The sequence below is a fragment of the Staurois parvus genome, unplaced genomic scaffold (genome assembly GCF_062004578.1).
Source record: "Staurois parvus isolate SC_StPar_1 unplaced genomic scaffold, SC_StPar_1.0 ptg000882l, whole genome shotgun sequence".
In the NCBI taxonomy this organism is placed as follows: domain Eukaryota; kingdom Metazoa; phylum Chordata; class Amphibia; order Anura; family Ranidae; genus Staurois; species Staurois parvus.
In genome coordinates, this window is record NW_028318678.1 from 417,552 (window position 1) to 445,188 (window position 27,637).

The 27,637-nt window shown below is 43.9% G+C and overlaps 1 protein-coding gene across 1 annotated transcript in view; it reads right to left on the bottom strand.

Moving 5' to 3' along the window:
• Positions 1-18,024, bottom strand: part of GRAP (GRB2 related adaptor protein) — an 87,820-nt gene extending 69,796 nt beyond the window's left edge. Inside the window, exons 1-3 of the mRNA XM_089656013.1 lie at positions 17,944-18,024; positions 15,473-15,784; positions 1,874-1,971 (exon numbers count right to left, since the gene is read on the bottom strand). Coding sequence (XP_089512139.1) covers positions 1,874-1,971; positions 15,473-15,550 — 176 coding nt within the window. The 5' untranslated portion in view covers positions 15,551-15,784; positions 17,944-18,024. The remainder of the gene's footprint in view (positions 1-1,873; positions 1,972-15,472; positions 15,785-17,943) is intronic.
• Between the last annotated feature and the right edge of the window lie 9,613 nt (positions 18,025-27,637).

Here is a 27,637-nt window from a genome sequence, read left to right on the forward strand (position 1 = left end):
CCGGTTACATCTGGCTCCGCTTATGCTCGACACGTTATGTCACTGTCGCTATCCCTGATGAAGTCACGTGACAGTGACGCAATGCGTCGGGTGTAAGCGGAGGCAGATGTAACCAAAAGTGAGGCAATACGGAAGAACATGCCACGATTCTCTGATTCTAAAAGTGATCTTTTTCCTATTTGAACATGTGTGCAATATGTTTGAATAAATGCTGGAAAGTTTTACTGATATACTACACTATATGAGACGTATTCTTTTTGTATATGGGCGAGGTGATAATGCTCATCTGAGACTGTGAAAGTCTTAAAGATATCACACATCTGATTACTGAAAGGAAGAGTGGAGAGTCCCTAGTGGTCGGAGGAGACAGAGATTAAAAGTGGAGATATTTTATATACATGCAACGTAACAGAAAACTGGAGGTGAGAGTTTTGAGAGCACTGAGGTGGCACTATAGTGTGCAAAGCAATATTGGAGCACAGATATATGTCATATGGTGTTGGTTCACCCACTTTTTTGAATTGAATGGACTTTAAGAGCATATTAATTTTTTTTAATATTTAGAGAATATTTAATGTAAATTTACTATATATGGATTGATGGTATATATTATGGCATAATTTGATGGATTGATGTTTTTTATGGCATTATCTATTTCATCCTTTACTCTAGTTAGCAGCGCTACATCACATATCATTATCAATTAATTTTATGTGTGAACACAGATTGGTGGGAGCAGCAGCAACTTAAAGTGGTAAATAATATTCTCGATTTATTTCATTTATTTACACTATCACTCACATAGTAAAACACTTTATTAAATTTATTATAGTTGGCGAAGGAGTATCCTAACTATATTTTAGATCCTTGAAAACTCATCTCTTCAGGGAAGCCTATACTGCCTCCTAATAAACTGTACTTCTACTTCCCTCATCAGCTCATCCCTCACAGTTATCACTTTTTGATTCACTTGCCCTTTTGGACTGTAAACTCTCAGAAGCAGGGCCCTTCCTAATCCTTTTGTATTGAAAGAAGAACGAAAATCCACAATTCTTACCTCTGGTTCCACAAATAGATGCCCATAGGATCCTTCACTGGAGCCAGCATCTTCTCCCCAGCTTCTTCTGGGTGACAGTCTAAAGCCATCTTGATTGGCCGATACTGGGTGACTTCACTCCCACACATTTGCGGGAGCTCAGCCATTCCAGCACATAGGCACTGTAGCTTTCCAAGAGTTATGCTGGCTGAAAAATCTGATATTGGCTCCCCATTGCTCACCAAGTTTAATAGTTCTGCCCAGGGGCGGACTAACCATTTGGAAACTTGGGCACTGCCCGATGGCCCGGGGTCAGTATGGGGCGCCATGAGATGCCCCTGGTACCTTTTTCATAGGCTTTTTTGAGTTTGGGCAAGGACACGGGGCCCCATGATCCCCTATTGCCCGGGGCCCCATGAGTTGTCAGTCCGCCCCTGGTTCTGACAACAGGCGGTGGTGTTAGTAGTGTTATGTTTAATCCTTATTTCCTGGTGCCAACATGGCAGCATACATATGGCAGCAGCCCTGCCTACCACATGTATGATTCTATGGACTGGCGCCAGGAAAAGGAATTTGCCATGAAAGGAAAATTAAGGTATTTCAGAAAATGTTTTGTTATAATGTAATGTTCTTCCCAATAGAACTACATGATTATGATGTAATTTCCTGTCTCTCTGTGTGTTCCTGATGTTTTCCATTAAAACAAGTAGGGCTCCGCTTTGTGTTCAACATAACCTTGTGAGGTAGACATCATGCCTGCAGCAGCTTTCCAAAGTTTCTCGGTGACTTTGCTGGAAATCAGGACAGGGTGAAAGACACTGATCTAAGGTTACTTACGGGTGGGGCTTTACTTTTATATAATTCTTAGGAATATAGCCCTCGTGTCCTTTAAGTTCTGCTTTGTACCAGTTTTGATCATCTTCCATATTGAGAATCTGAAAGAAAACATGATGTCTTTGGTTATAAACATAAACACTCCTTTTGGAGAGAGAAACTGGTTGTTAAAAGTAAGTAAATAACTATAAAAAGAGAAGTATCTATTATAATTATGTAAATGTACTTAAAGTGGACCTAACATCAAATATACAGTATATTTCATGATATGTGCTCACATAACAAGTACTAGGAATGAGTCGAAGGTATCTGGGTTTGGTTCTGCAGACATTACTAATATTCGGGTGCAAAAATCGAACCCCATTGAAATCAATGGGTGCTGAAGATTAAAAATACAGTAATGGCCATTTTCTAGACTAATAGGCAAGGGGTTGAATTTTTTTTTTTTAAATCCCATGGTCGGGAAGCAGTGATTTTATTAGTTCTTAAAGGGCAACATTAAAAATGCAAAACTAATGACCTTTGCCTGCCTGTGAAGTGGCGCCACTTAACAATGTATACAACTTACTATGGAAAAACTGACAGAAAAAAAAGCTGTTTAAACTGCTGGCAAATGACAATTCCCAGCCGCTTGCTTTTCTTTGTAAACAAAGTTGCTGTGGATTCCCTTCATCTACACCAAATGTATGGATGTCAAAGGGGACCCCATGCAAAAAAAATTAATCAGCACAGTCCCCCTCCTCAAATTCCATACCAGACACTTTGGGGGTTATTTACTAAAACTACATGTGCAAAATCTGGTGCAGCTCTGCCGAAAAACCAACCAGCTTCCAGGTTTATTGCCAAAGCTTAACCCCTTAGTGCTGGCGCCTCCCGGCCCTTTAAGGGTCCCAGAAGCCAGGAGGCGGGGCAGGGTTTTAGGGTCATGTGACCACTGTGATTTGCTGTCACGGCGGTCACATGATCGGGAAAGGTCCCGATTGAAAGAGGAGTTCGGGACCTTTCAGAACTCTCAGAACATATGTTTTTTTTTAATAGAATGCAAATGTGCGGCCACTCGGCATCTAGGCCCAGACGCTGGGAGGCTGCACATTTGCGTTCGGCTGGCGCCAAGAGGTTAATTGAACAAGCTGAAGTTAGAACCTGATTGGCTACCATGCACAGCTGCACCAAATTCTGAGTGCTCCTGTTTTAGTAAATCTCCCCCTTTGAGTCTGGGATGGATTGTAAATGAAAACCCAATAAAAAAAGAAAAAAAGGTAAGCCCCCCCATGTCCAAACCAGATCCTTATCTGAGCATACAGCCTGACAGGCCAGGAAAGGGGGGGGAGGTGGGCATGTGCCCCCCTTCCCAAAACCATACTAGGCCATATGCGCTACATTGGGTGGGTAGCTTGCCAGGGGGTACCTCCTGTCAGAGCACCTTGTCCCCATACTGATGAGGAAAAGGCCCCTTCCCCGCAACCCAAGCCTGGCGGTTCATTAGCATCTGGATGTCCCCTTTACCAATATGGAGGCCAAAGATACCACCCCATATGTGAATGCTTATTTCTGTGTTAGTGCACAACTGTAGCAGTATTTTGTATTTGTAAAGCTGGTCTTTCACTAGTAGAATTTTGTTCAAAATTTCTCATTTTAAGAACATTTGTTCACTTTTCATGAGAGAATTTGAAGCAGCTGGATGGAAAATGTTAATGGAATGAAAACTGAAAGTCCATTTGTTCCAAAATCAATTGTTAGAACCAAAGTTTGGAAGTATTTTTAAACAACATTCGTTAAGTCATCGACTGTACTATGAATTTTCACACAACATTTTGTAGAAATATTTCAGTTTAAAGTAAGGCAGGCAGTTGTGAATCATATCCGCCCCCTTTACAAGGAGGTGAGAAGGTGATCTCCACCAAGAAGGTCTTTACAGACAAACTGATAGATACTACAGTCCTATGAACACGCTTGAAACCCCAATAACTTCCTGTGCTTAGTATGTGTAGTATGATTCTAGTTTATACACTGTAGAGGGAAGTGTTTGTGTTAACCACAGCAACCAATCAGATTCCACCAATACCTTTTTCACATACAGAAATGAAAGCAAATTTGTCTAGGGTAGCCACTTTTTCTTTCACTGCAGACATGTAGGGGGTTTATAGATGATTTCACAAAAGGTTCACACATTTTTAAATTAGATTGAATTGGAAAAAAATATGAATCCTGGGTTAAAGTTGAGTGAATCATTGATTTAAAAACGTTGATAAATAGCCCAACCCCCTTAAAATTGAACTCCAACCAAAACGTTTTTGTGTTCTGGATAGAGTGGATAAAGCTTTAATGGTCTGTATCAGGAAATGAAGGGGAATCTCCTTCAAAGAGACATAAGGGGCAATAAAAAAAAAAGAGTGTCCCTAATGTTTTACTAATATTTACTAACGTTTTACTAAGTGATTTAGTGAATGTCACTTTTTGACATTTTTAAATTTCCGTCCCCCATACATCCCGTACGTCCCGACGTCGCAGGGAATGGAACCCGGAAGACAGATGCCGGCATCGGTTGGAGGAGATGGCCGGGGACGCTGCAGGGGGGACATCGCGGGAGCGCAGGACAAGGTAAGTGCAGAAGGGAGCCCGAGGCTTGGGGTTACCGCTTGTGGTGCTGAAACTTTACCCCGAGCTACGCTCGGAAATACCTCCAGGGAGGTTAAACAATTCCTCCTATATAAGTTTTACCTGTTTATCTGCAGTATTCTCTTATCTACATCTTTTTAATGTGTTGAATTTATAAAGCTAGTCTGAAAGTTCAGACAAAAATGGGATGGAGAGCTGAAGTTACATTTCATGACAGCTCACAGGAACAGAGCTGAGGATGCCAATCTGCTGGAGCTCCCTCCCGTCACCATTTTTCTCTTGGTGTCAGGAAAAATTGTCAGAAGCGATTCTCTGCAGATAGCAGAGGACCGAAGTAGCAAACAGAAATCACACTTAGTGCTCTGGATTGAGACAAGTACACGATATAGAGGGATAAGCTTTGTTCATATTTCACGTCTGAGGTGCTACATGGGCATAAAAAGCTGGACTCTGGTCTCTTGCAAACTGGAGTTTATTCTGTTTATATTGTGCCTTTCCTGGTTCCTCTCTTCCCTCTTGTCAACATGCTAATATAATTTTTAACTAAAACCTTTCTGTTTTCAATACATACATTATTTTAGACCCAGTGACAGTATTACTGGGTCTTTATGCTTCCCAGTGCAATGCAGGCAGATCATGGCTGGAGGGAGGGGTTGGCAGGATGCTGTACATAGCTTCCTGAAACCATCACAGCACCCTGCCATAGTACTTCTCTCAAGGGACCTCAGCCCTGATGCAAACAGTGGGCTGCTTTTTTAAAATGAAAAATACATCCGCACCGGCATTTTGCCATTAAAGTGTACTGGCTCCGCAGCTGCAGCTAGCCGCTCATGAGTGTCACTCGTATGAATGTAGCCATGCAAGAACCAAATGCCTCAATGGGTGGGTGTCTGTCTGGAGGTGTGGGCAGGCTGTATTTGCATGCAGACCACACCAGATGCTGAGCCTCTATGACTGAAAGAATTCAAATCCATAATCTCTAGACCTCACGAGATCCCATTCTACTGTAAACTGGCTACATATGTCCTACTAGCAGTGAAACAAACACAAAAGCTTGGAAACAACAGTTTGTTTCCTTTGAGGAAATCCATTGTCGCCTAGACAACTTTTTTTTATTAACGAAAATCTTACTAGCATTCTCCTTGACACACAAAAGGAATTCTTAAAAACCTGGGCCCCATGGATACAGTACGCTCACCCCGCCATGTCCCACGAAAGCTACACACTGCTATAGGCATTGCAAGTCCTGGATTTGTCCCCAATGTCCTTCTTCTATTCCCCTCTTCTTCTTTCAATCCTGTTCTGTTTCTTTCCCCCTTCTTTTTCTTTCGGCTCCCTGTTCTGGAAGGCCTTGGTTACTATATTTTTGACCATCTTCTGTGCATGGCCCAACTCTCCCATCTAATCGAAGAGTGTCTCCCAGTTTGTGGTTAACACGTTTGCCCCCCCTTGCCTTTCCTAACTACCCTCATGTAGTTCATTATATTTGTGTCGTTACTGAAAACCTAGCTTGGAACATGCTATACTTATTGACCTTTGCCACTGTAACCTGTATTTTTTTCTATGACTTATGGATGCACTTGAAAGTGAAAGAATTGAAATCCAATGAATGAAAGGGGTGGGCGGGGACAGGGGCGGACTGACCATTTGGAAACTCGGGCACTGCCTGAGGGCCCGGGGTCAGTAGGGGGCCCCATGAGATGCCCCTGGTACCTTTTTCATAGGCTTTTTTGAGTTTGGGCACGGAAACAGGGGCCCCATGATCCCCTATTTCCCGGGGGCCCCATGAGTTGTCAGTCCGCCCCTGGGCGGGGATGTCCCCCAGCCAGGAAATGAGCTACAGCTTCTAATGGGAGTTCTAATCACCAATGTACTATAGTGATAGCAAGATAGGGGAAATCTTCCCAATGAAACAAAAAGATCAATAAAAAACTGACAAAGTACAGAGCAAAAGTTAAAATCATGTAAATGTCACCTTGAGCTATTGAGCTTTGTAAGCAACAGGTTTCAACATGTGAAAGGTGAAGAGAGCAAAGAGCACAGACAAGGACCCCACCTGCTGGCTGGAGAAAAGATGACACAATAGTCACGTGCAAAGTCTAATTACTTTTTTCAGACCTGATCTTAAAGCAGAACGTCACCCAAAAGTATGGTTTGCACGTGCACCGTGGGAACCGGCTGAGAAGCTGCAAGGCTACACTGACGTTTTCCGCTACTTAAGATGTCGGTGCCTGGACCCGAAGCCGTTTGAAGAATTAGTTCGGATGAGGAAATCGCTGGATCCCCGGACAGGTAAGCGTCCTTATATTAAATGTTAGCAGCTACAGTGTTTGTAGCTGCTGACTTTTAATTTTTCTCGGGGAGACTGGAGTTCCGCTTTAACCACAAACCACTATACCAGGGGTCTCCAAACTATGACCCTCCAGTTGCTGAAGTATTACAAGTCCCGTCATGCCTCTGGGAGTCTTGCCTGTGGCTGTCAGAGTCTTGCAAGGCCTCATGGGACTTGTAGTTCCTCAACACCTGGAGGGCCACAGTTTGGAGACCCCTGCACTATACATTCCCTGTAAATATCAGAGTTCTAGAGATTCCCCTTTTGCCTTCCACAATAATTTCTGAGAAGGGTCTATCATGCTCTTAACAGCTATTTGAAAATGATTTGCGGGTGCTAGAATTTTAATTGCACTTTATTGCTATGATGAGCGCCTCTTAGAAACATTTATTGAGAAACAGAGGGTTACAACATCCACGCCCCACAGGTAATCCTCAGCCTTTCTGACGGCTTCACACAATCAAAAGGCACTTTTTACTCATTGATGACAAACCTTGTTACAAAATGTCTTTGTGTGAAAGTGTCACTCACTGCCCAATATGTAATGATTAAATGTTATTCTCTTTCATAGAACGCATGGAGTAACCATGAAGATCCTATTTCTACAGTTTGTAAATGCAGTGACCTACCACAGCCATTCAGGAATCATGAACTATTGATGTTGTAATAGTAAGCCAGGGCTCAAAAAATCCCACGCACTAGGTGGGATCCTGGCGTCTGGGTTCACACACTGCCTCCCACTGACTTCAATGCAAAATTGCATCCCATGGACTTTAATGCAAAAGTGTGTCCCATAGACTGCAGTGCAAAATTGCGTCCCATAGACCTCAATGCAAAATTGCATCCCACAGACTTCAATGCAAATTTGCCTCCCATAGACTTCAATAGAAAATGCCTTCCATAGACTTCAATGCAAAATCGCTTCCCATAGACTTCAATGCAAACACGCCTCCTATAGGCTTGAACACCCTCTATTCACTTCAATACAAAAACTCCTATCAATAGCAATCCTATGTGAACACGTATCTACACATGCCACTCTACTCTATCACTTGCGAGTCTGGAACGCACAGCTACAAACTCACACAGGACCCTTTTCGTAATGGCGCTCAAAAGGCAATGCGTGTGGATTGCATCTGTCTGAACCACCTCAATAGGAACACATAATATCTAGCATGTTATATGAATCTGTGGGTTTGAAAACACATCCAGAATCACATATGTGTGAACCAGGGCAGCTCCATTCACACCTAGGTGCTTTGGGATTGTGGCAGAATCACTGCGATTGCAAAACACAGGTTCAGGTGCCATTATTATCAATGCCTCCTAAAATGTGATGCAGTTTTGCTGTAACTTTCCCACGGCAAATTGGATCATGTGAACCTTGTCGTCCAAAAGTTGTTTTGCCCCAGGCGCTGACAACCCACACTAAAAAAAACCTGGCTCCTAACTTTTTTAGTTGGCTCCTAGATTCAAAGCCTTGTAGTAAGCTGTATGTACGGTGTGAGAACTCGCTTCAAAGGGTAGAGCTTTGTTAAACGCACACAGCAACTCGCTTGCTTTTTAAGGCCTTTTTAGCCCACTTTTATTTAAATGAAAGTTCAAAACATCAGAAGTTTCCCACACAGGGGTATCTATCATCAATATAAACAAAACTCAGCCTCCTGGCTCTCTCAGATATAAACACTCTTTCTCTTGCCTTTCTCTTCAGGCTTACATCTGTCTCCTGCAGACTCCTTCAAAAATGGCTCTCGCACACAGCTGGCCACTAGCACACAGCTACTCCCAAGCAGCTCCTTGCCACTTTTGGCTTCCACTTCTCCTTGGTGGAGCCCTCCTGACTCCTGTCTTCCAGGTGGAGCCCTCCTGACTCCTGTCTTCCAGGTGGAGCCCTCCTGACTCCTGTCTTCCAGGTGGAGCCCTCCTGACTTCTATCTGCCGGGGTGGAGCCCAGAGCCCTGGTCCTGACTCTATGAAAAGGCCCGCACACACCTGTGCAATCAGTCTCCTGGCCATTCCCAAAACCTGGTCTCAGGATTGGAGATTTCATCCCTCCCAGATCTCTTTGAAATCTCCAGGCTCCAGATCCCAAAACAGACCTTACAAACAAAGGAGGAAAGTGAAAAGCCACTTTCCTCCGTATCAAACACTTACCCTGGAGCCCCTCAACCTGCCTTGTTGAGAATCCGGGGTGACAGATTGCCACACTGTCACAACGGGTATACATTTTGATTAGTTTGAAATAAAATAGAACCTCTGCCAGATTTTGACTACTTCTTGGGGCCTTGTTTCCTCGCTTTCTGTCCCAGTGACAATGGATTTCACAAAGTAGAGAGTGAGGGAGCATCAGCAACAGGGACACAGACAGAAATAAGTGTGGAGTATTGACTGGGTGTGCAAGTAGTAAAGCACCAAAGCAGAATGTATAAAATTCTCATTTAGGTTTATCTAGATTCTCAAATCATGAAAATACAACACGTTTCAGGGATTCAAAAATTATTTTATCAGTCCAGTACCACATATTATTCACCAGTACTAAGTCTTGATAATGGGGACCATTTGAACCCCTGAAACACGTTGGCTGTTTCTGACAGGAGTCTAAAAAAAACTGAATCTGGACACATATATGATCTGATTTTGGAGCTTTCCTCCTTGCGTACTCCAGTAAAAAGCAAAACATCATCCATCAGTACCATTGGTAGAGCTGCCTAAGGAGAACCATTCTCTCTACACTGGGAAGGACAATGGTGTCGGCAGCTGAAGTGGTGGGCATTTGTTTGGGGAACAGAGCATGGCAGTTTTTTATACTGGGGACACTGTGGTGCATTGGGACCTTTTTAGGAAACGTGTGTAAGGGTGAACTTTCCCTTTATATTTTTTTGTTTTGCGCCTAGTGCACACAACGAGAATATATTTTTGTTATTTTTTTTTGCATGCTAGTCTCATATCAAAAATGAAGAGGTTACAACAGTTATGAAAAAAGTCTTGTACAACAGAATACAACTTCGGAAATTATGTAATGTATTGTAATGTATCCTTTCGTTTCTCAGCATGCGTGGTCTTGCTCTGCTGACTTGTTTCGGGCGAATACTGTACTGATTAAATGCAAATCATACAATCTGGTATCATACAAAAAAAAATTTGTGTTTGTCCCTTCGATCTAATTTCGGATGAAAGTTGTGTACAAACGATCAGATTATCGTACGATCGCTTCAAAAGCGGTATTTTTTGTCTGATTTTCTGATCGTGTGTACTAGGCTTAAGCAGTGTATGTACTTGAATGTAACCTGGTGTCAGCTTCTTGCAGACCCCCTGTATGGGGAATAGGAAGTCACCACACAAGGAACCAATCCGTTCATAATCTGCAAAAGCATGCTGATAGGAGGAGAAAGCAGATGAGCTCATCACTGTGCTGCTTCTCTGCTGGGGTGGGTCAATGACAGCCAGGCCCAAAAGGAGGTAGGTTGAATGATGCTAGCCGTCATTCAACCCAGAAGACTGTTGAGATCAGGGGCGGACTGACAACTCATGGGGCCCCCGGGCAATAGGGGATCATGGGGCCCCTGTGTCCTTGCCCAAACTCAAAAAAGCCTATGAAAAAGGTACCAGGGGCATCTCATGGGGCCCCCTACTGACCCCGGGCCCTCGGGCAGTGCCCAGGGGATCATGGGGCCCATGTGTCCTTGCCCAAACTCAAAAAAGCCTATGAAAAAGGTACCAGGGGCATCTCATGGGGCCCCCTACTGACCCCGGGCCCTCGGGCAGTGCCCGAGTTTCCAAATGGTCAGTCCGCCCCTGGTTGAGATCTAATGCCAGCTCCTGAGTGACATTTGGGATTGCTGCAAAATCTACCTTTTTAGTTCGTTTTTAACAGGCCATTCATTTTTTTTTTTTTGGCCGTGATGTAAATTCCAATTCTTGCATAGGCAGGATCATGAATTCTCTTACAATAAGGATACATTTTTGGGTGTGATAAAGCGGCATTGCACCAAAGATTACTGAAACAATTTTATTTCGAGCCAAACTAATGTACCTTTCAGAGGAGGAAACCATTTTGGGATTTTCACTTTGACACAGAAAACACAACATAGGATCTGATTTAAAAAAAAAAAAAAAAAAAAAGGTTGCCTGATCTCCGTACATCTGTGTACTGCACAGGCAGGAAGACAACATCCTGTTTATATGAACAAGGATATTTTTAGGGTTTTTTTGGCCATTGACATTGAATCCTACATATTATTAACCCCTTCTGTAAATTCTGTCTTTCAAAACAAACGCTTAAGGTCACACAGTAAAAGGCTAATGAGCTTGAAGTCATTGGGTGACAGTGATAGTACATAGCTAGGCTGAAAAAAAGACAAGACACAAAAACCTTGGAAGTCTGAGATGATCCAAAGGAGGACAAAAAAAAAACCTGATCGAGAATGCTCCGATTTATGTTATCTGAACACCAATGGTAATTATATAAATTCTGAGATTAATAGTAACTGAAAACTAAATACAGCAAGGGGGTGAATAATGTTTTGGACAACGGGATTTTCTGTATGAAGCCAGGATCAAGAACATGGCGTGTGTTCACTAAGCGTGCAAAACAAGTTGTTGGCGTTGCCCTGAGGATCCAGCCACATATTTGCATATCTTTTGGAGCTGCCCTGTTATCCAGAGATACTGGACAGATGTAGTTGACAATATATCCTCTATAACCACGGTTTTTGTACCACTATCTATTGAGGTTTGTCTGTTGGGTTTGGTTCAGGCCTTGGCTATCTCTCGCACCATGAAAACCTTAATTGTTTTTTTGCTTTTTTATGCCCGCAAAGCGATACTCTTAAAGTGGAAGTCCCCTCATGCTCCCACATCCAGTTTCTGGAAACAGCTGGTCAATACACTTCTCCCTCTATATAAATACACTTATGAAGCCAGGGGGTGTCCCGCTAAATTTACGAAGGTGTGGAATATCTGGATTGATTCTTCCGAGTCGGTCTCTTCCAGCCCTGATTAGGTTCGAGTGGTGGTTCTCTACCTATTGTCGCAATTTTTTTTGTTCCTCGGTGTAGGTTGTCTGTGATCTTTTTCTGTGGAAATTGTCTTCTGCCATATCTAAGGCAGGCCACAGATGGTTCGTTTATCGGCCGAATTTTTGGCCGTTAAACGAAAAATCGGTCGTTGCTGGCAGCGATGCTATATCCACCCATGCCCATGAAAAACAGCCGTTTTTCATGGATTTTCCAACATAAAAATAAATGAGGAGATCCGCGAAAAACGGATGATGGCTGGTTCCACTAACGGCGTGATTATCAGCCGATTTTTCGGCCGATAAATGACCTGTCTATGGCCTGCATTAGCCCTGCATTGAGTGCGGTTGTCTTCTGTTTCTTATTGTTTACCTTATCTCTGTGTTATGTCTCTCCTTTTGTTTGTTTTTCTTTTTGCTATTATTATTTGTGAGTTGATCAAGCCTGGGTATGCCCAATAGGCTTTGTTTTGTACTCTCTACTTTATAACTCAATAAAGAGAATTTAAAAAAAAAAAAAACATGCAAAAAAAAAACTGCTGTTGCGCTTTCAGTCCTATTTCTTGTTAACGGCACCCCAAGCGCATCAAGCAAGCGGTGCATTTCTGTGCACGTGAGAACATGCGACAAATACGCAAACCTTGAACTTCAAAAGGATACGTGAGCTTCTTTGCTATATTGTGTTGTGTAAAATGAATGGGCTGCCCCAAGCAAGAAGCGTGAAAACGCGCAAAAAACTAGCATATGTGAGATACTCATAGTGTCAACTGGTAAGGCGGTTATAAACCTCAGATGTGCACAATATCTTTGTGTTTATTTTTTATAGACATGAAATATGAACAAAGCATATCCTCTATAGTGTGTACTTTTCTCAATTTAGAGTGCTAGGTGTCATTTTGTCTACTGCCCTGTTCCTCTATCATCATGAGCCACTTCTGACAAGTTTTTATGACACTAAGAGAAATTGGGGACAGAGGAGGGAGATCCAGCAGACTGAGAGCCTCAACTCTGTTCCTGAGAGCAGTGTGTGTGTGGGGGGGGTCTCTTCCCTCCAATCAGCTCTCAGAGTTCTCCTCACTGAGCTCTACAGTGTGTAATTTCAGCTCTCTGCCCCCTTTTTTCTGAACTTTCAGACAAGCTTTATAAATTCAGCAATTTGAATGAATGTAGAGAATAGAGGGCTGCGGATAAACAGACAAAACTTTCTGTATGTGGGAGGATTTGTTTTATCTCCTGAGGCCAGTCACTTCACTGGGTATATGTAAGGGATTACAACCACTTTAACAATGACCTTACATTATTTTCTCCCTTTTGGTCATATAATTTTCCCATTAACCCTTCCCTTTAAACAGTTTAGGATGCCTGTGCAGCAAGAAGGATCAACAGCCATGTCATGATTGGAAGCCAGTCCCACTGGCTACCGATAATTAGCATGGACCAAGAGGACCTTTGTGCTGCAAGCGTGCATAGGTGCGTGTGCAGATGTTAAAGCCCACCCTTTTGCCACCACACATGTTTTGGATGGTCCTAAAGGGATCAAAAGAATTTTATTATATCTGTTTAATAAATCAAAAAATACCTGTTGATCCTGCTAGAACCTTGAACTCTGGTAGTTTAGCTTCCTGTTCTCCCAGACTCAGTGACTGTTATAAGGCAGCATTGTTCCAAGCTATCGCTGTAAACGGCCATACACTCCTCCCCATGTTAAGGAGATATAGAGGGAGGTGTTCTGTAGTACTAAGATACCTTTTGTCCTCGGATGACAACCCTACCTCTCCATAAAATACAATACATGAGTGAGCATTGTCACTCTAGGACAGGAAGTGTGTTGATACTTAGGGTATGAGTTATTGGTAATGGACCCATGAGTTTTTTGAAAAGATATTTATTTTGTATCATTTCTACATCCAATATATGGTGGTGGTGTAAATAAGAACGTGTTGAATATTGGGCTGGCAGCTTCTACACATTGAGCTATTTCCACAGTCACCGTGGGCTGTAATAGGGAAGAATGAATCTGGAATTGAAGCGCCACATCATAATATTCACATCCATCTACAAGATTCTTCCAATGACAGACTGTTTACAAAAACAACACATTTCAGGGGCTGTAACTCTGCTCCTATCATGAGAAAATGAAAAAATACAATATAGGCAGACTCCAAAATCAATCTATAGTTAGGTGTTATGACAATAAGTGGGTTTGCACAGCATCCATAGCAGCTGGTCATTGTACATACCTTGTTGCATGATTTAACTTTCTTCAAACCCTGATGAAGGGAGTTACAGCCCCCCGAAATAAGCTGGCTTTGTAAACAGACTGTCACTGGAATAATCTTGTATCTGGACTTTATATTACAGTGTGGGGCTTACTCTTCCCTATCACAACTCACAATGACTGTGGAAATCCTTTAGTGTGTAAAAGCTGCCAACCCAATATTCATATAACAAATACCCAATATCGTGTTGCCTACTTATACCATATAAAGTGACCTCAAACCTCCAAACAACCAGATTATTCCAATTACAATAATAGCAGCTGCCCCTACTGAGAGCATACACACTAATTAAATCCAAGGCAATCGCATTTCTATGATGTGGGCAGCACAGTGGCTAAATGGTTAGCACTTCCGCCTGGCAGTACTAGGGGTCGTTGGTTCAAATCCCAACCACGGCACCACCTGCCTGGAGTTTGCATGTTCTCCCTGTGCCTGCGTAGGTTTCCTCCAGGTACTCTGGTTTCCTCCCACACACCAAAGACATGCTGGTAGGTTAATTGAATCCTGTCTAAATTGGCCCTAGTATGTGTATGTATGAATGTAAATTAGGGACCTTAGATTGTACTTCCATTCAGCGGCTGCAGGAGGAAAACTGAGAGATCAATTCCTCTATATGCAGATGCTCCTCCTATCCAGCTTCTTTCTGCTGAGTCCCCAGCCCCCCTGAAGCTCTGTCAGGTTGTGGGTCTGTCCTCAATCTCCTTTCTCTGTCTCAAATGTGAAACATCAGAGGTCTGTTTAAACCCCTAATATCTCACCAAAGCCCCCCAACAGGGCTCCTTAAAAAACTGGAAAAAAATATTGTAAACACAAAAACATAAAAAAGGTAAAAAAAAAAACACCTACTGACACCAGGGGCAGAACTACCAGACTCACAAAGGTGGCACTTGCAGCCGGTAGTCAGGGGAGGGGGGTCCTTCATGGTTTCTTGCACCAGGGCCCTAAAGGTTCTAGTTACACCACTGGTTTAGGGTACAGTAGATCTTTGCCAAATGTAGCAGAGGTAAAAAGACTATAAATATTAACAATAGAACTACAGTTATCTCATACTCAGTGTCAGGTTGGGACCAGTAAGACAAAAGATTGTTTGGTGTAATAAGGTGATCCTATCAAAGGGGTGTTGCTTTAGATGCCAATGGCTGAGCATCTATAGGCTCCGGTGATGCAAATGCATCTCAGGGTAGGTTAGCTTTCTTCAATTCAAGCAGCACTACTGTATGTATTACTGTTATAGGCAAATTAGAATGTAAGCTCCTTCGGGAAAGGGATGGATATAAATGGTGCAAAGAAAAGTGCCAGCACTATATGAAGTACAGTAAGTACCTGCTGATATATTAATCATAACAGTCTGCTCTTACCTTTAGTATGTCTCCTTTGTTGAAGGGCAGCTCATCTCTCTCCGTGGTTTTGAAGTTGTAGATGGCCACGGCCTCCATCTCTTCTGACGTGGAGGGGGGGACTAACGTGTGTGCTGTTCGGTGGGTTTAAGTGACACTTACAGCTGGTGACATACACAGCTGGAAAGTGTGTGGGTGGGTGACTGAGTCCCCTGTTCTCAAGAAGTGAAAATGTTTACAGCACCCCCGATAGTGGAAACCAAATCAAGCATGTCCACTGTGTGGGACCAAGACTGGGACAATCAGAAGAGGGGGTTTCATGCAGAGGCCATCCTGGAAAAAGAAGTCAACAGTCTGTGTTTGGAATTTAAACTTGCAAATGGCAGGGCTAAAGGTATCAACAGAAAAATTGTTTACCTGTATATATAATGCCTTTCTTTTACACTTGTTTGATTAATTAGAAAGTGGCAAAAAAACACAATGGATTACATATATGGGAACTGTTTTACCCAGACAGGACAACTAGGTCATCAACCACCACTGTGGCAGCAGCACAGCTTGGTGAAGAATAAAGCCCCCTCTGCTGATTGGACAGCAAAAGAGTAGCAGATAATTATGAAGTTATTCCCCCTGCTTGCTCTGCTCTCTCCTCCTGTTAGCAAGTTATTCTCTCAGCAGATTAGCTGCCTCAAAGATGCAGCAGCTTAGCTCTTCCTGGTCCTCCTTCCCAGAAGTGACTCAGCAGCTCAGCTCCCCCTGCTTCCACTTCCCAGCAATGATCCAGTACCTCAGCTCACCCTGCTGCCCCCCTCTCCCCCATCAGTGACTAAGCAACTCAGTATCGCCCTTTCAGCCGTGGCTCAGCTCTGCCTGCTCCACTCTACCAGCAGTGAATCAGTAGTTCAGCTCTCCCTACTTCCCTCCCATCAGTGGCCCAGCAGCTCAGCTCTACCTGCTCCCCTCTACCAGCAGTGACTCAGTAGTTCAGCTCTCCCTACTTCCCTTCCATCAGTGGCTCAGCAGCTCAGCTCTCCCTGCTCCCCTCTACCAGCAGTGACTCAGTAGTTCAGCTCTCCCTACTTCCCTCCCATCAGTGGCTCAACAGCTCAGCTCTCCCTGCTCCCCTCTACCAGTAGTGACTCAGTAGTTCAGCTCTCCCTACTTCCCTCCCATCAGTGGCTCAACAGCTTATTTCTCCCTCCCACCAGTAGCAGCTAAGCTCTCCCTGCTCCCCCTTCCAATCAGTGACCCAGCAGCTCATCGACCACTGCTACCCACTTTCTCCCAGGAATGACTTAGCAGATTGGCAGCTTAGTTCTCCCTGCTCCACTTTTCCATCAGCAACTCAGCAGGTCAGCTCTCCCTGCTTCCCCCTCCCAGCAGCAACTCAGCTTCCCCTGCTCCTACCTCACATCAGTGACTCGAAGCTCAGCTCCTCCTGCTACTCCCTACTAGAAGCCACTCTGCTGGGAAATAAACTCAAATAACTTCACTGTTTCTGCTATGGAATTTGAGGATGATTTGTTCCACAGTGCCCTGAGCTACAGAGGTTAATATCTGAATGTGCATAGTCTGTCCACAGATTGACTTTAATGTAACAAAGATTCATTCAAATAAAGGGCAAGGTATAACCTTATCATCTGAAAGCAGGAAGCCGTGAGACATCTGAAGATGAAGAAAGTTCAGGGGCTGGTCCTTTCATAACATGCTACATGTTACACCCTGAATATGGGGGAACATGTAATGAAAGGTGAACTCATCCTTTAAATTTATTTTCACCAGGTAATTCTTACTATGGAGTCTATTTATTAAAAAAAATACATTGGATGAATTTCATAGACATTCTCCCAAGCATCACAACGGTGTAACCACCAGGTCCTTTAGCACCCAAAGTGTAAAGGCCAAAGTCTGCCCCCCCCCCCCTTCCCCACCATAAGTTCTGTACTACCTGAAGACCCATAAGGACTTCCACTAGTGAAGATCAGCAGGTACATTTTGGAGCTGAGATAGTCAGCTGCTCCTCCTAAAAGAGCACCAATTGCATTCTAAGCCTTTGGGGAAATGGTAGTCAACAAACACTGCCACCCACGTAGAGGCATCGTCCTGATAAAACAGATGGGTGACAATGGGGTCTGAACTCTATTTTCCTATAATGGAGCCCTGTGCAAGCTATGTCCACCTGTATGGGGGTCACTTTTCCATGGTCTGTATCCGCGTTCCACCATGTCATCTCACTGCTGCTGCTGCATCCACCATACTGTGTAATACATGAAAAACTAGAAAAAAAGAGTAAGAACCATTCTAAATGACCACGGCAGGTAGACCGGCCAAGGAAAAAAAAACAATCTTTTTGTTGTGGCCTCTGAAAAATGTACAACATCAGAGCACAATTCAGCTTGCAGTCATCCACCCATAACGAAAATATCAGTTTTCTGTGGATAATGTAATGTCACAAGATACCACCGGTATAGTCTTTTTTTTGCGTATCTCACCTCCAGTGCGGTGGCCTCTCTCGTTGTTGTCACCTTGATGTCTCCACTTCGAGCTGTAATGTTACCTCCGCTCTACTAATCTTGTGAGGGAAGAACTGTGCTGTGCATTTGCAACCTTTTTTTTTTTTAAGATAAAGACAAACAGGATGTCGCTGTAAAGGAGGCTGCCAGACTTTGAGACTGTATGACAGGATAAGCGACACAGATACCGTATTCTAGGCAGTCTTAAAAACGAATGCTAGTTGTATCATTGAAATATTTTTTAGTGGTCGTCTTGGAGTATCCGGTACAGACAGTGAATAACGTCTATATCTATACAACATACTATAACCAGGGCTTAATATCAATGCTTGCTGCAAGTTTTTCACCTGGTCTTCTAGAGGAAATGGAGCTTCATCAAAAGATTATACGGCATGCAACCTCCTTGTTTGCTCCATTGGTTTGACAAGGCTGCAGCAGCTCAGTGAGAGGGTACCAGTTAAAGCTTAAAGTGCTATTAAACCCAAAAGCAAACATTTATTATATTGCAGCTTACCATTTCTTAGATTTCATGGCTGCATTCATTTTCTTTTTCTTCTATTTTTATCTAGTGGTCCAGCCAGCAAGTCTGTTGTTTTTCAAAAGAACATGTTCTCCAGCACAACGTATCAGCTACAGGGATGAGACAAACCATTTACAACTGACAGGCGTTTTTACAAGGATCAGCTGTTTTTTATTTATGCAAAAACCTCGATCCCAAAAGAAAAAAACTGTTGTTGTAACTGCTTATAAAGTATTAGATTGGGTTTTGACTTCAATTTGTCAGTGTACTTAAAGCAGAGTAATTATTATTATACAGGATTTATATAGCGCCGACAGTTTGCTCAGCGCTTTACATTATGGAGGGAGACATAACAGTAACAATACAGTTCAATACAAAAGGAATTAGAGGGCCCTGCTCTTTGGAGTTTACAATCTAGGAGATAGGGGCTAGTGGTACAAAAGGTAAATAACTGTGGGGGATGGAGTGTTTGGAAGAGTAGAGGATTCCAGTATTAGCTGGGGGCGGGGTAGGCTTCCCTGAACAGATGGGTATTCAGAGTGCGCCTAAAAGTGAGCAGGGTAGGTGATAGTCTGATAGATTGGGGTAGGGAGTTCCAGAGGATGGGAGAAGCCTTGGAGAAATCCTGGAGATGAGCATGGGAGGAGGAGACAAGGGAGCTAGGAGAGAGAGAGAGTAGGAGGTCTTGCAAAGAGCGGAGAGTACAGTTTGGGTGGTATTTAGAGACAAAATCGGTGATGTAATTTGGGGCAGTGTTATGAACGGCTTTATACGTCAGTGTTAGTGTTTTGAATTTTATCCGTTGGGCAATTGGAAGCCAGTGGAGGGATTGGCAGAGAGGGATGGAGGACACTGAGTGGAGGCCAGTGGAGGGATTGGCAGAGAGGGGTGGCAGATACAGAACGGTTAGTAAGGTGGATGAGTCTGGCAGCAGCATTCATGATGGACTGTAGTGGGGATAGCCTGCGATGAGGTAGGCCAATGAGGAGGGAGTTACAGTAGTCAAGGCGTGATATAATAAGGGAGTGAATGAGTTTCTTAGTGGTTTCCGAGGTTAGGAACGGTCATATCTTGGAGATGTTGCGAAGGTGAAGTCAGCGATTGGACCTGGGGCTGAAAGGACAGATTGGAGTCTAGGATTACACCTAGTACCCTGGTATGAGGGGTGGGACTGATGATAGTGTTGTTGATTTTGATGGAGAAGTCAAGGGGGGGGGGGGGGGGCACGGGCTAGGGGGAATACTAAGAGCTCAGTTTTGGAAAGATTGAGTTTGAGGAAGTGGAGTGACATCCAATCCGATATGTCACTTAGTAGGCTAGTGATAGGAGTGGAGATTGAGGGGGTGAGGTGAGGGGTAGAGAGATAGATTTGTGTGTCGTCGGCATAGAGATGGTAATTGAAGCCGTGGGAGTTTATAAATTGGTCAAGGGAGGAGGTGTAGATGGAGAAGAGAAGGGGTCCGAGTAAAAAAATAAAAGTCAGCAGCTACAAAAACTGTTGCTGCTGACTTTTAGAAAACAACCACTCACCTGTCCCAGGATCCCGCCTTGCCCCCCCGCAGCCCGTTTCACCGGCCATCCTGTATTCCAGGAGGCTGGCATTTTCAGTGTGGGCACCCGGCTGTGACAGGATGCAGATTCACAGTCGGGTGCCCACTGCGCATGCGCGAGTAGTGCTGCGCTTCCTGAATGGCCCTGTCATCTTCTGGGACCTGTCACATGTCCCACAAGACTTCGGGGAGGGAGGGTAGGAGGACAACTTCCATTTCCGATCGCCGATTGGGTGGAACTCCGCTTTAAATCAACTAGTGCATCTAAGACTCCCCTCCTTTCAGACTGACAATGCTGCTGTCCAAATGTGCCCCCTGTCCTCATTTGTCCAGAGTGAGGGCACTCTAATACAGGAGGTGTGTTACTGGCAAGATCACCAGGTGAAAACAGAGGGAAAGAAGCCTAACAAAGAAAGCTAATGCAGCCACCACATCTAATGATTGCTAAGCTACAATGTATTACATTTTTATTTTTTGGTTTATTACTGCTTTAATGTCAGGCAGGTATAAAAGAAAATAATCAATGCACATATGTAGTCGTTCTTGAATCATTAACTGCATTTTTAGGCAAGCAGTGAAAATACCTGAATGTGCCCTAATATCAGTGTCATGCAGTCCCTGTACAGCAGAGCTCCGATTTGCTGATAGGAGGGAGCAGAGAGATGATCTCATTGGTCATTTGCTTCTCTCTCGTTGTCCAATTAGAAGCTGGGGGAGGGACAAGGTCTGTCATTATTTATAGTGGAATTAAACTCTGAAAAATACTCATCTCCTCCTTCCAGCAATGCAAAAGTTACACCCCTCGTTGGCCACTGTCATCTTTCTCTGGGGATCGGGTTTTCGGCCTCTTGATTGGTTGGCGGGTGGTGAAATTAACCTGCACATGCACAGTGATTCCGGGACAGTTTGGTGGGAATGCACACTGCGTCGCACATGCGCAGCTCAGTGTACATTTCATAACAGGCTGTGAGCAGGTAGGTGGGTCTTACTGCAGATGCGACATAGCTGCCCGCTGACAGTATTTTACATTTTAGGTTTAGTTCCCCTTTAGTTGAAAGAAAGAAAAATCAGGTCTCCTTCCCTGCCAGATAGGGCAGCTCTATGTGGCAGAGCTGTGGAAATCTCAAGACTGGATGGAAAGGAATGCAAATCTTTTGGCAGCTAAAACAGCCCCAGCCTATGTAATGTCTCTGCGCACCTAGCTGTTTGAATGAAGTTCAGTTTTAAAGGGAACCTGTCATGAGAGTAATTTGAAAGCTGTCATTGCTCACCATTACTGCCAAAAATGTTAGCTGCCAGGCGATCAAGCTGACACTCTCTCTCATGCTTCAGGACTTTACATCACAGACCTTTCCTGATCTGCACAATTGGACCCGGCCAACGGCTCAGCATAACAGCCAGGAATCTTGCATTTCTGAGAGGCAGCAGTGTTGCCCATAGAGGTTTTCTTCAAAGTAGCCAAGACTTTCCTTTTTGATTTTCAATAGTTTTCATTTTGTAATAAAAGTTGAATGCAGCAACCAAGAAAGTCAAAAGTTTAATCCTTATGCTGCTAGCATTAGTAAATAGATAGGAAGCTATATCATATCTTCTAGATTGTAAGCTCCAAGGATCAGGGCCCTCCTAACCCTCTTGTATTGAACTGTATTGTTGCTGTATTGTCTCCCTTTATATTGTAAAGTGCTGAGCAAACTGTTGGCGCCATATAAATCCTGTATAATAATAATAATTTTTTTATCAGTGCCATTTTATTTTCTTGTTTTAAACTTTTTTTTTAACGTTTCTTCAGTTACGTCCTGGTTTCCATGCCTAGGCAAATGATGTCATATATCCTAGGAGTCTTCAGGAGGAGAGGGGGGGCTTTCTCAGCTAAGCACACCTCCTGCCTGCATGCCTGAGCCAAGGGCAGATGGATTCCAGGAAGTAAATGCTACATGAATCATCTGCCCTTACTCAAGATGGTCACGGTCAGAAATGCTAAGGTTAGAGGGGTTTTAAAGTGATATTTCAGCAAAATAAAGCATGGAGAACTGGATGGATGGGGGAGTTTGCTTTGAATATTAAAAATAAGCAGCTTTTTTGGTTTGTGGTACTCAGATGCTGTGTAGCTCCACTTTAACTGCCTCCCGCCTGCCATACAGTATAATGACGGGCGCAAGGCGGTTCTCTCGTTCTGGGAGGACGTCATATGACGTCGTCCCATTCTAACCACACATGCGCGGCTCCGGGAGCACGCAGAGATCGGTTGTGCGCTGTGTCCCTCGGACACAGCGGATCACCGATCAACAGAAAGAGCCGAAGATGTCGGCTCGGTCATGTGATCAGCTGTGTCCAATCACAGCTGATTGCATGTAAATAGGGAAATGCTGGTTATCAGCATTTCTCTCCTCACGAGCTGTCACACTGACAGAGAGGAGAGGAGAGGAGAGAAGAGCCGGTACTCGGTGTAGCCCCAACAGTGCCACCTGTCAGTGTCCATCAGTGCCAGCTCTGTGCTCATCCATGCCACCTGCCAGTGCCCAATCAATGCCACATATCAGTACCCATCTGAGCTGCCTTTCAGTGTCACTCATCATTGCCAATCAGTGCCACCTATCAGTGCCAGTCAGTGCCACCTATCAGTGCTGCCAATCAGTGCTACCTATCAGTGCCAGTCAGTGCCACCTAACAGTCAGTCAGTCAGTGCTGCCTAACAGTGCCAGTCAGTGCCGCCTATCAGTGCCACCTATCAGTGCCATATACAGTCAGGTCCATAAATATTGGGACATCGACACAATTTTAACATTTTTGGTTCTATACACCACCACAATGGATCTGAAAAGAAACGAACAAGATGTGCTTTAACTGCAGACTGTCAGCTTTAATTTGAGGGTATTTACATCCAAATCAGGTGAACGGTGTAGGAATTACAACAGTTTGCATATGTGCCTCCCACTTGTTAAGGGACCAAAAGTAATGGGACAATTGGCTTCTCAGCTGTTCCATGGCCAGGTGTGTGTTATTCCCTCATTATCCCAATTACAATGAGCAGATAAAAGGTCCAGAGTTCATTTCAAGTGTGCTATTTGCATTTGGAATCTGTTGCTGTCAACTCTCAAGATGAGATCCAAAGAGCTGTCACTATCAGTGAAGCATGCCATCATTAGGCTGAAAAAACAAAACAAACCCATCAGAGAGATAGCAAAAACATTAGGCGTGGCCAAAACAACTGTTTGGAACATTCTTAAAAAGAAGGAACGCACCGGTGAGCTCAGCAACACCAAAAGACCCGGAAGACCACAGAAAACAACTGTGGTGGATGACCGAAGAATTCTTTCCCTGGTGAAGAAAACACCCTTCACAACAGTTGGCCAGATCAAGAACACTCTCCAGGAGGTAGGTGTATGTGTGTCAAAGTCAACAATCAAGAGAAGACTTCATCAAAGTGAATACAGAGGGTTCACCACAAGATGGAAACCATTGGTGAGCCTCAAAAACAGGAAGGCCAGATTAGAGTTTGCCAAACGACATCTAAAAAAGCCTTCACAGTTCTGGAACAACATCCTATGGACAGATGAGACCAACATCAACTTGTACCAGAGTGATGGGAAGAGAAGAGTATGGAGAAGGAAAGGAACTGCTCATGATCCTAAGCATACCACCTCATCAGTGAAGCATGGTGGTGGTAGTGTCATGGCGTGGGCATGTATGGCTGCCAATGGAACTGGTTCTCTTGTATTTATTGATGATGTGACTGCTGACAAAAGCAGCCGGATGAATTCTGAAGTGTTTCGGGAATATTATCTGCTTATATTCAGCCAAATGCTTCAGAACTCATTGGACACCGCTTCACAGTGCAGATGGACAATGACCCAAAGCATACTGCAAAAGCAACCAAAGAGTTTTTTAAGGGAAAAAAGTGGAATGTTATGCAATGGCCAAGTCAATCACCTGACCTGAATCCGATTGAGCATGCATTTCACTTGCTGAAGACAAAACTGAAGGGAAAATGCCCCAAGAACAAGCAGGAACTGAAGACAGTTGCAGTAGAGGCCTGGCAGAGCATCACCAGGGATGAAACCCAGCATCTGGTGATGTCTATGCGTTCCAGAATTCAGGCTGTAATTGACTGCAAAGGATTTGCAACCAAGTATTAAAAAGTGAAAGTTTGATTTTGATTATTATTCTGTCCCATTACTTTTGGTCCCTTAACAAGTGGAAGGCACATATGCAAACTGTTGTAATTCCTACACCGTTCACCTGATTTGGATGTAAATACCCTCAAATTAAAGCTGACAGTCTGCAGTTAAAGCACATCTTGTTCGTTTCATTTCAAATCCATTGTGGTGGTGTATAGAGCCAAAAATGTTAGAATTGTGTGGATGTCCCAATATTTATGGACCTGACTGTATGAGTGCTGCCTTTCAGTGCCCATCAGTGATGCCTGTCAATGCCCATCAGTGCCATCTACCAGTGCCACCTATCAGTGTCCATCAGCGCAGCCTATCAGTGCCCATCACTGCAGCCTCAGCGCACATCAGTGAAGGAGAAAAATCACTTATTTACAAAATTTTATAACAAAAACTAAGAAAAAATGTTTTGAAGGGCTCATTGAGAAGTACTGTGTGGGGTCCCTCTTGACATGAAGGGCTCATTGAGAAGTACTGCGTGGGGTCCCTCTTGACATGAAAGGCTCATTGAGATGTACTGCGTGGGGTCCCTCTTGACATGAAGGGCTCATTGAGAAGTACCGTGTGGTGTTCCTGTTGACATGACAGGCTCATTGAGATGTACTGCAAGGGGTCTCTCTTGACATGAAGGTCTCATTGAGAAGTACCGTGTGGGGTCCCTCTTGACATGAAGGGCTTGAGAACTATTGTGTGGTCCCTCTTGACATGAAGGGCTCATTGAGAAGTACTGTGTGGGGTCCCTCTTGACATGAAGGGCTCATTGAGAAGTACTGCGTGGGGTCCCTCTTGACATGAAGGTCTCATTGAGAAGTTCCGTGTGTGGTCCCGCTTGACATGAAGGGCTCAATGAGCAGTGCCGTGTGGACTCCATCTTGACATGAAAGGCTAATTGAGAAGTACTGTGTGGGGTCCACTTGACATGAAGGGCTCATTAAGAAGTTTTATGTATGGTCCGTCTTGACATGAAGGGCTCATTGAGAAGTGATGTGTGGCGTCTATCTTGACATGATAGACGCCACAAATCTATTTTGCTATTTAGCACTGGGCTACTTTAACTGGCTATTGAGTGGTCATGCAATGCTACCAAAATGAAATTTATATTTTTTCACAAGAATAGAGCTTTCTTTTTATGGTATTTGATCACTGTGTTTTTAATTTTTTATTATATAAACAAATTAAGATCGAAAATTTTGAAAAAAAAACAACAATATTTTTTACTTTCTGCTATAAAATATATATTGAAAAAATTTAATTTCTTCACAAATTTAGGCCAAAATCATTCTGCTACATGTCATTGTTAAAAAAAATCCCAATAAGTGCATGTTTATTGGTTTGTGTGAAAGTTATAGTGTCTACAAACTATGGTATATATACTGGAATTTGTATTTATTTCTGTATTTTTTTTATACTAGTAATGGCGGAGATGAGGGCCGAGCCGCGGACAATGGAACTGTGAGTGTGGCGGCAATCTCACACTAACTGAGACTGGGTGTGAACTGACTAAATGACACTGACATCTCCAGTGACACTAATACAGTGATCAGTGCTAATAATATACACTGTCACTGCACTAATCACACTGGCTGGGAAGGAGTTAACATCTTGGGGTCAATCAAAGGGTTAACTGTGTGCCTGAGAATGTTTAGCATGTGTACTGTGCGGTGTTTGCAGGGAGAAAAAAGGCACATTGCTGCTTTCTGCAGATGGAAACAACACAGGGCTCTATTCTGTCATTCACTGAGCCAATCAGCGGGGTCCAGCCATAAATAATTGGCTTGTGCTGTAGCAAATGACAGCCAGATCACATACATGTACATGATCCGCTGCAGTGGGGCTGCTCTACCGCAGTATATCTGTGGAAGGCGGTCAAGTAGTTAAGTTCATACATGTCATACTTACCTGCTCTGTGCAATGTATTTGTACACAGCAGCCTGGAACCTCTTCTTCTTGGGTCCCCTGCCATCACTCTTGGCTCCTCCCTCTTGACCAGTGCCTCCAATAGCAAGCCACTATTGGGGTCACTGGACACATAAGACACATTGAGCAGCAGCTTGGCCCCGACCCCGCTCTCTCCTCATTGGCTCACTGGCTGTGAGTGACAGAAGTGGGAGCCAATGATTCCCACTGCTGTGTCTTAGCCAATGAGGAGAGAGAGACCTGGACAGCCAAGGCTCCTGTGCAAATCGCTGGCTCAAGAGGGGGCTCAGGAAGGGGCTGTGGGGGGAGCAACACACAGAAGGTTTTTTTTTCTTCATGCACTTCAACCACTTTAAAGAGATCTTGTCACCAAGCAAAGTGCGCCTCGTGATATTTTCTAGCACAAACCTGATTTTCTGTCCAGTAACCCCATAAAAGAATGTATTGAAGGTTTGTGACTGGCTAGCCTCCCTCAGCAAACAATGGATCCTGTCATCAACTTAAAAAATAGAACAGAAAAGTCCAGTATTTTAAAAGCTTACTTGCTGTGGTTTTACATTTGCATAATTTTTATTTTTATTCATTTGCATTGTGTCTTTGAACTTGATCCAAAATTTGAACACCCATTTGTAGCCCAAACTACATCACCGACCTAATATCCAAGTACCACCCAACACGCACTCTCCGCTCCTCACAAGACCTCCTTCTCTCTAGTTCCCTGGTCTCCTCCTCCCATGCCCGCCTCCAGGACTTCTCCAGGGCGTCACCCATCCTCTGGAACTCCCTACCCCAATCCATCAGACTATCACCTACTCTCCTCTCCTTTAGGCGCACCCTGAAAACCCACCTCTTCAGGGAAGCCTACCACACCCCCTGCTAATTGCCGACCTCCTCCACTCTTCCTACCACTCCATCCCCCACAGCTATATCCTCCTGTGCCACCATCCCCTCCCTCCTAGATTGTAAGCTCCAAGGAGCAGGGCCCTCGAACCCCTCGTGTATCGCACTGTATTGTTATTGTTCTGTCGCATGTTCTGTCTCCCATTGTAATGTACAGCGCTGAGCGAACTGTTGGCACTTTATAAATACTGTATAATAATAATAACACCCAATAAGTATGATTTCCCTAACACAGACCCTTTCTCCTCACACAACAAAGCTCTCTCCATTTTTAGGAATGACTAATTATGTCTGTGCCGGCCCAGCTCCCCCTCCCTACATAATTCTTTATGAAGCTGGCATCAATGCAAATCTACCTTTTCTGCAAATGATAGTTGTCTGGCTGTCTTGCTATTTGCATGGCTTCATTACTTTGAGTCTCTGCCCTAGAACAAGTATAGATAAAGGATATGTGGATTTCCTCTACCTCTCCTGATTGACATACTTGTTCCAGGCTAGTGACTTCCGAAGTATTGAAGTCTGAGAGTTGGCATAGCTGCCATATACTGTAACTAGCATTTGCAGAAAAAGAAGATTAGGACTTGTCTGAAATCAGTGTTAGTGGTAGGCTAGGAAAA